Consider the following 8874-nt stretch of genomic DNA (forward strand, 5'->3'; position numbering starts at 1 on the left):
TCAAGTGAATGTATATACCAAATTACTTCGACTATTGATATGATATGATTTTTATGCCAAGATAGTGGATCTATAAGGAAGCCAAAAATGGTTTTTGTATATTTGCGACGACTAGAAGTAGCCGATTATCATTACTTTTGGATCGACCCTAGTACTGTCAAACCACTCGACACGGATAAGTAACGTCGAAATCTTACATGGCTTTGAATTCGCATCTGATCATCGCTTAGTCAGGACCACATATGTGCTAGACCAAAGAAAAAAAGGGAGATCAGCATTCAAAGAAACCCATGACACTAAAAACAGCTGAGGATATATCGTCATACCAGAAAATTTTCTAGACTAATTTACACCAGCTGGAAACACGACAAGAAGAAGATATTCAATCTTTCTATGACAAATTAGCCGATATCATCAATACCCGTCTCGCATGTAGTTCAGTAAAGAAAGAACAAGGATATATAAACAAAATACTTAGTGAATCTACTAGAACCCTTCTTACAAAAAGAAATGAACTTTTGAAAATTAAGCAAAACACAAAGGCAATGAAGGAAGAACTGACTAAGACCCTGTTTAAAACTACAAGTAAAGCTATAGACAAAGGCTATAAAAGCCACAGACATAAAATAATACAAACCAACCTAAGAACTTATAGAAGCACGAAGAAAGCCTATAAGAAACTGATCACACACAAAAATTGGATTCAAGACTTAAAGCCAAAAACAGGGGAACCAGAGACAAAGCAGGATGTCATGAATTGCGCCACAGGTTTTTACAAACAACTATACGCTAAGACAACCCCTTATAAGACTAACGAGGACACGGATAGAACAGTCTCCCTATATTCAAGAAATCTGCAGCCTGTGGACGACGCAAGAAGTCATCAATCATATAAGGTAACTCAAAGCAGACAAGCCCCGGTCCTGATGGCATTCAAAACGAAGCTCTTAAAGCTGGCGACATTCTACTAACACACCCACTTACAAGCCTACTCAACAAAGTATTGAATACAGGCCAGCTACCCACCCAGTGTGTATACAAGAAAGGAGATCCTCAAGACATATTTAATTACCGAAAAATTAGTTTTCTATCTAGTGTTTACAAATTGTTAAAGTCAATCCTCCAAAATCGGTTGAGCCCCACGATTGATAGTTATCAACCAATAGAACAAGCAGGGTTTCGCTCCGGGTTTTTTTACGATGGATCATTTACAAGTACTGCAACAAGTAATGCAGAAACACATCATCGATTACGCCAAAGCGTTCGACACGATCTCTCATGAAGCTATCTGGGACGCGCTGGACAAATGTCATATAGACGAAAGCTACACAATAATACTGAAAAACATTTACAAGGAAAGCACAAGCCAGGCCAGACTAGAGCAGCGAGGTCCCGATATACCGATCTGCAGGGGAGTGAAACAGGGGGATCCTCTCTCTCCAAAATTATTCATAATGGTACTACAGCACATTTTTGACAATATCAAATGGGAGTCAGAACGAATTAAAGTTAATCGAAATCGACTATCTCACCTCAGATTCGCGGACGATATTGTCTTATTCACTGAGACAAGTATGATAAGTACTCAAAATGCAGAAAGCGCCAAGGTCTTAATATGAACGAGAGCAAAACTAAAATAATGACAAACAGTCACACGAACACTATTCTCTTAAACGGAAAGCCACTCGAATACGTGAACAATTACATCTACCTTGGCAAACAACTGTCATTCGAAGACAGAAACGAAGAACTAGAAGTGGAGCGCCGCATTAATATGAGCTCGAAACAGTTTTAGACACTGAAGGGAATACTAAAAGGAGAATTTCCCCTTCATCTAAAAAAAAGTGGTCATGGACACCTGCATCTTACCTACTCTCACATACGGATGCCAAACGTGGACATAGGAAACGAAAATAAAAACCAAATCAGTAGCATGCCAAAAAGCAATCTAAAGGAGCGAACTAAAAATAAGAAAAATATATAAAATAAAAAGCAAAACCATTAGTCTAAAGACCAAAGTTACAGATGTTTTACAATATGCAATACAATATATAATAAAACAAAAGTGTCAGTGGACAGGACATGTAGCAAGGTGTACCGATGAAAGATGGACGCTAGAGACTACTATAAATATGGACAGGACCAAATAGAAAAAGGAAAAATGGGCGCCCGAGAAAAAAAGTGGATTGATGATATAAATACGATGGCAGGAAAAGAGTGGCGAACGAAAGCTATGGATAGAGAAGTCTGGAATAAACTGGGGGAGGCCTTTCCCCGAAAAGGGGTTCCGATCAGTGGCACAGAAGAAAGTGAAACCGAAAAAAAAAAATAGGTATTCATAAGTTGTATAATTAATAGGTTAAAAGGTTAAATAAAAACACAATATTATATACTAAAACAACCCATGTAATAATAATTGTAGATCGGAAATATTATTATTATTAAAATTTAACAGATGGTAGGACTGTAAAATAGAGCCGGGGAATACATACGGGCGGGACTTATGCAATACTTTTTATATGAATGATGTTGAATTTCGAGTCTATTGCGAGTTGTCTAATACAATAGTTACAATAATACTATGAATTTACTTTTTATTATTTCGCATAAATTGACGTCTCAATTCAGTGCAGACTTGCCTATCCACGCAAAAGTGCAATGGAATAAGCCACCTACCTACATTACTACATACCATGTGTTAGGTTACCGACTAAAATCCTTTTCCTTACATACAACGCCATCTAGTATCTTCCTGTGACATCTACACGTCAAAATGGCAAGCCCCTCCCGCGCGGTCGCGCCAGTAGTAGTCGAAAAAAGATCGAAGTCACGCAAGCTCGCGCGCATAACAAAATTAAAAATACTCAAAAATACCCAAAAGTGATTACTGCTGTGTGATAATTATTCAATTTATTCACCTCTAAGACAAAGGAACAGTGCCCCGGGGACAGAAGATTAACAGCAAGCCAAATTCACAAAAAATAACCTGTAAGTACCTACCCCTTCCTTTTAGTCGGCATTGTTTCTATTTTGGGTGTTAATTTATATCAACAAGCATTAGTTTACGCAACATAATTTGGTCCTTCGAGCCGGATATGTAATTAGCGTTTCAACAGGGTATCAAAATAGATAAATACACATTATTTCACTTGTTAGCCTACGCCTTGTAGGTACCTACTTACGTTTTATTCAACTCATATTTTGCACAAATATTCATTCAATAGTTCTATTTGTTGCAATATTATAGTTATATACGTAGTAATACATCTATACTTATCTATTTCTATCATATTTAATATCTTTACGACTCAATTTAGTGTATTTTTGTGTTGCGGCACGCGTTATACCTACCTACCATTTTCGTTCGTAATTCAAAATGGCTCCGTTGTCGGAACTTGAAATAAAAATTAATATACTTATTAGTCGAAAAGAACGATATTTTAGGCGTGTTCAACAATATTATGATTTAGCTAAAAGTGTAGAGAACAATAGTTACGAACTTAGCAAATTGTCCGTGCGGGTCCTTGACCTCGAGTCCACGCGTGGGATATTTGAAAAAATTGTCGATGAAATTCCCGCGTTGCAATTGAAACATGACCCGAATTATATTATTTCTGATCAAGAAGTACCTACATGCTTTCGATGATCTTTATTTCGAGATAAAACGAATACTTCAAAAGTTTGACGAATCGTGCTCAAAATCGTCGAAACAGTGAAATAAAAAACGGATCGGAACGCGGCGCCCAGCCTCGTTTACCTAAAATCGAGTTAGTACATTTTGATGGAAAATTAGAGAATTGGGTTACATTTCGTGATACATTTTCGAGTTTGATGCATACAAATACTGCGATAGGTGATATCGAAAAATTCTATTATCTATTGTCAGTAGTCAGCGGACCTGCGCTTCAAATCGTTAAAAGTTTGCCTGTATCGAATGATAATTATACCATCGTGTGAACAAGTCTATGTGACAGGTACGAAAACAAACGTGCTATAGCCACGCGTTATTTGGATAAGTTGTTTGCGTTTAAGCCGTTGCCTAATGAGTCTGTAAACGGATTAAATTCATTTTTAGAAACATTTCAGGAGTGTGTTCAGGCCCTTGAATTGTTGAAAATAAATGATTTAGCGGGATTTATTCTATGTTATATCGGACTTCGTAATTTAGACCCGGTTTCTAGACGTGAATTCGAACAAAAAAAATTGATTCTAAGGAAATACCTATTATTAAAACATTAATCGATTTTGTCAACAATCAAACTCGTATGTTAGAAATGTCAACAAGTACAAGTACCTTTAAGCCCGGTGTTAGTAAGTTGTCTATGTCTTCGTTTTCAAATAAATCTAGTGGTAAACCTAACACGAAAAATATCAATACAAAAACGTGTTTGGCTAGTAATGCGGCCACTGTTAAGGCTGAGCCTACAAACAAAGGGTGTTTGTATTGCAATAAACCTTTTCATTCAATTTATAAATGTTACGAATACATTGCGTTGACACCGGTGCAACGAGTAAACAAAATAAAGGAATGTTTTTAAACTCTCGCGACTAGTACACATAATATTATAATGCAACGGGTCTTATACGCGATTGAAAATTTAAAGGTTAGGATACCTTATTTGCTGCCCGACGTTTCGATCGCATTACAACGACCGTGGTCACGAGCTGACTGATGTGGCTGCTAAGCGTCGTCTTCTTGCGGCGCGAGTTTCGACGCCTACCCTCACTTGGTTTTCACTTAGTGTACATTGTTCGGAATTGTCGGTACTTCGACACACAACACTAACGACGTCTTTACACTGGCGCGTTACGTCATGCCGGCGACGGCTGCACTTGCTGATGACAGGATTCCACGTAGATGATAAACGGTATCCCTCTTCACGGTTGAAATTAGTATGTTTTTTGATTTCAACCGCTTCTCGTACTATCCTGGAGTAATGGTGACGATCTGTGGAGAGGACCCGGGGTTGATGTAGCTCGATCCAGTGATTGGTTCCTGCTTCGAACAAGTGCTCAGCTATCGCGGATTTGTTGACTTGCCGGTTCTTGACAGCTGCGATATGTTCCTTGACCCTTTCAGCTATTGTTATTTTGGTCTGTCCGATGTATGAACTACCGCAGCTACAATCCACCTTGTAAACGCCAGGTGTCTGAAGAGGAATTACATCCTTTGGCGTGCGCAAATGGTTAGCTACTTTGGAGAACGGACTATATACAGTCTTTATGGAGTATTTCTTCAGTACTGTTCCAACTTTATCCGTTACTCCTTTTATGTAGGGCATAAAGGCTGGTACTCTGCTAACACCAGTCTGACGTTCTTGCCTCTTCAGACGTCGTTCGGTTCTCCTGTATCCGTTTCGCTTAAGTACCTCCTGAACGTGTGAGAGTTCATCGTCTAGGTGTTCAGGGTCACAAAGGTCGTATGTGTGGAGGAACGGGGTGATCGTGTTCCTCCAACACAAGGGAGGATCCTCCGACCAGGCGAGGTGATCGTGCCTGGTGGGCCTAGGCTGCCCGACTGTTGTAGTCGGGAACTTGTATATATAGTCAGTTGCAGTGCAAACTTCGATAGCGCGATCTAGGACTTGTGACGTCAGTCACACTGAGCGTGGTGGTCGGTTGCGCGCTGGTCCTAGTAGATGTCGCTGTATGTAGCGAGCCGCTACATCACTCCCCCTCAGACCGTAGGTCGATCTTCTCTTCATGTCAGTCAGTCTCTCCAGTGCCATGCATTGATGAGTTCCAGTGAGTCGGAACTGTATGCCGCTAGTCCCAGTGAGTCGGAACTGTATGCCGCTAACTCCAGTGAGTCGGAGAGGTGCGGTGTGCGGTGTGCGGTGAAGTGTCCCCAGTGAGTCGGGGCGAGGTGCTTGTTGTCTGCGGTGAGTCGAGACGAAGCGTTGCGGTGCCCTGGGTGCGTCAGAGTAGCGTGACGATGGTGCCCAGGTTGGATGCCGCTGAGGCCGTAGGGTAAGCCAGTCATGTGCGTGAGCGACATGTTCGTGGAGTGCCCTGGTGTGGCCGAAGATGCTGGCTGGAGTTGTACGACTGCTGCTGTAGGAGTGAGGAGTGATGAGGGAGCGAAGGTGTGCTGCTGCTGGTCTGAAAGGGAGGATCCTCCGACCAGGCGAGGTGATCATGCCTGGTGGGCCTAGGCTGCCCGACTGTTGTAGTCGGGAACTTGTCTATATAGTCATCATCACTCCCCCTCAGACCGTAGGTCGATCTTCTCTTCATATTTTATTTTATTTTATTTTATTTTATTCGGAAAACAAACAGTTTCTAAATCTAGGGTTACAACTACATACTTAACAAATAACCATTTATGTGTTTTCGCATATAAAAACTTATATAAACAGCTAGAGCAATGAATTTATATTTAAGTGCCTAAGTGTTTACAATTAAAGAACCGACTCAAACCACTGATTGGTCATAGTACGTTTAAATTTCGCGGAACTTTTATTGAACAAATCAAGCTCAGGATTGTCAGCCAGTTGGTTAACGTAACGCGCCGCTCTTGGAAAGAACGAGCTTCCCCTATAGTTGGTAGTGCTATGCGGGACTGATAGATATGCAGGAATCCTTACTGTTCTATTAGGCACTTTAATGTCCAACATTGAGAGGAGATGTGGAGAGTCTATTAGAGACTGTGCAATTTTAACTAAGAGACTTACGTCTGCAATCTTTCTCCTCTCATAAAGGGGGAGTAAATGGTGTCTTTTACATCTCTCTGTGTAATTGCTATCTCTCTGCCTGCATTTAAACTCTAGAAATCTAGCAAATTTACGCTGAACACCTTCAATTCTATTAATATAAATGTCATAGTGTGGATTCCATATTTGAGAGCAATATTCTAGAGAGCTGCGAACGTATGAACAATATAGGACTTTCATGATTTTAAGGCTGTTGAACTGTGAGCAAGATCTTTTGACAAAACCTAACATCTTATTGGCTTTAGTAACAATATATTCAACATGTTTGTCATACAATAACTTAGCGTCGTGTATGACACCCAGGTCACGAATATGATCGACTCGCTTCAGCACAGAGCCTCTAAGAGAATACTCATAATTAATTTTATTCATTCATGTCAGACAGTCTCTCCAGTGCCTGCCATTGATGAGTTCCAGTGAGTCGGAACTCGAATTCCGCTAGTCCCAGTGAGTCGGAACTGTATGCCGCTAGTCCCAGTGAGTCGGAACTGTATGCCGCTAGTCCCAGTGAGTCGGAACTGTATGCCGCTAACTCCAGTGAGTCGGAGAGGTGCGGTGTGCGGTGTGCGGGGTGCGGTGAAGTGTCCCCAGTGAGTCGGGGCGAGGTGCTTGTTGTCTGCGGTGAGTCGAGACGAAGCGTTGCGGTGCCCTGGGTGCGTCAGAGTAGCGTGACGATGATCCCCAGGTTGGATGCCGCTGAGGCCGTAGGGTATGCCAGTCATGTGCGTGAGCGACATGTTCGTGGAATGCCCTGGTGTGGCCGAAGATGCTGGCTGGAGTTGTACGACTGCTGCTGTAGGAGTGAGGAGTGATGAGGGTGCGAAGGTTTGCTGCTGCTGGTCTGCTCTTCGTGAAGGCTGCTTCCAATCACGTCGGGGTCACCACTGTGGAGGAACGAGGTGATCATGTTCCTCCAACCAAAGGGAGGATCCTCCGACCAGGCGAGGTGATCATGCCTGGTGGGCCTAGGCTGCCCAACTGTTGTAGTCGGGAACTTGTCTATATAGTCAGTTGCAGTGCAAACTTCGATAGCGCGATCTAGGACATGTGACGTCAGTCACACTGCGCGTGGTGGTTGGTTGCGCGCTGGACCCAGTAGATGTCGCTGTATGTAGCGAGCCGCTACATATGCTCTAGTTGTCAGCGAAGCCACCACGGATTGCAGGTGTCGCGGATGATGATGCGAATTCGCGTGAAGATACCTATCGGTGTGTGTCGGTTTTCGGTAAACAGTGTGGCCCAAGGTACCATCTGTTCTCACCTTTACTTCGACATCGAGAAAGGCCAACGATCTATCTGTCTCCATTTCATATGTGAAGTTGATGTTAGTATGAATGGAGTTCAGGGTGTTCAACAGCCGTTCTACGTCCTGTTTATCTCCTCTCATGATACAATACACATCGTCGACATATCTTTTCCATAGCTTCACATTTGATGCCTGCATATCTATGGATTGCTCAAAATGTTCCATCCAGATGTTGGCCATAACCGGTGCCACTGGGCTACCCATGGCCACTCCGTCGATCTGGAGGTAGTATTGTCCACGATAGAGAAAGTAGTTACCTTCTAAACAGTTCTTCAGTAAAACGACGTACTCACTAGACAGACCGTTTTCCCTCAACTTCATCTCGACGACATCAAGACAGTCCTGTATGGGAACGTTGGTGAACAGTGACGGCATGACGTAACGCGCCAGTGTAAAGACGTCGTTAGTGTTGTGTGTCGAAGTACCGACAATTCCGAACAATGTACACTAAGTGAAAACCAAGTGAGGGTAGGCGTCGAAACTCGCGCCGCAAGAAGACGACGCTTAGCAGCCACATCAGTCAGCTCGTGACCACGGTCGTTGTAATGCGATCGAAACGTCGGGCAGCAAATAAGGTATCCTAACCTTTAAATTTTCAATCGCGTATAAGACCCGTTGCATTATAATATTATGTGTACTAGTCGCGAGAGTTTAAAAACATTAAATGCAAACCGCTACGGGCCGGAGTTTGTAACAAAAATCAAACATCTTGAATTCCTTCGAGTAAAACGTGTGCGTTTGGAAACATCGCTCAGGTTTCTAGTAAGGTGTCGTGACGCGGACTTAGTACCCTCGGGAGTGCGTATCAAGCCGCGTAAGGAAATTCCACACTCGGATGGAATTCTACAAAATGCA

General features: G+C 42.4%; 1 protein-coding gene across 1 annotated transcript; it reads right to left on the bottom strand.

The window, feature by feature from the left end:
- Positions 1-347: 347 nt before the first annotated feature.
- On the bottom strand, positions 348-8394 carry LOC142985972 (uncharacterized). The gene is made up of 2 exons (XM_076134207.1): positions 7975-8394; positions 348-356 (listed from the first exon to the last, which is right to left on the bottom strand). Exons 1-2 carry the CDS (start codon positions 8392-8394, stop codon positions 348-350), a joined length of 429 nt encoding a protein of 142 aa, XP_075990322.1.
- Positions 8395-8874: the final 480 nt, after the last annotated feature.

This window comes from Anticarsia gemmatalis, chromosome W (genome assembly GCF_050436995.1).
Source record: "Anticarsia gemmatalis isolate Benzon Research Colony breed Stoneville strain chromosome W, ilAntGemm2 primary, whole genome shotgun sequence".
Classification (NCBI taxonomy): Eukaryota; Metazoa; Arthropoda; class Insecta; order Lepidoptera; family Erebidae; genus Anticarsia; species Anticarsia gemmatalis.

Bases quoted from the DNA above. Each gene is read 5' to 3' on its own strand.
- LOC142985972 (XM_076134207.1), bottom strand. From the start codon at position 8,394: ATGCCGTCACTGTTCACCAACGTTCCCATACAGGACTGTCTTGATGTC.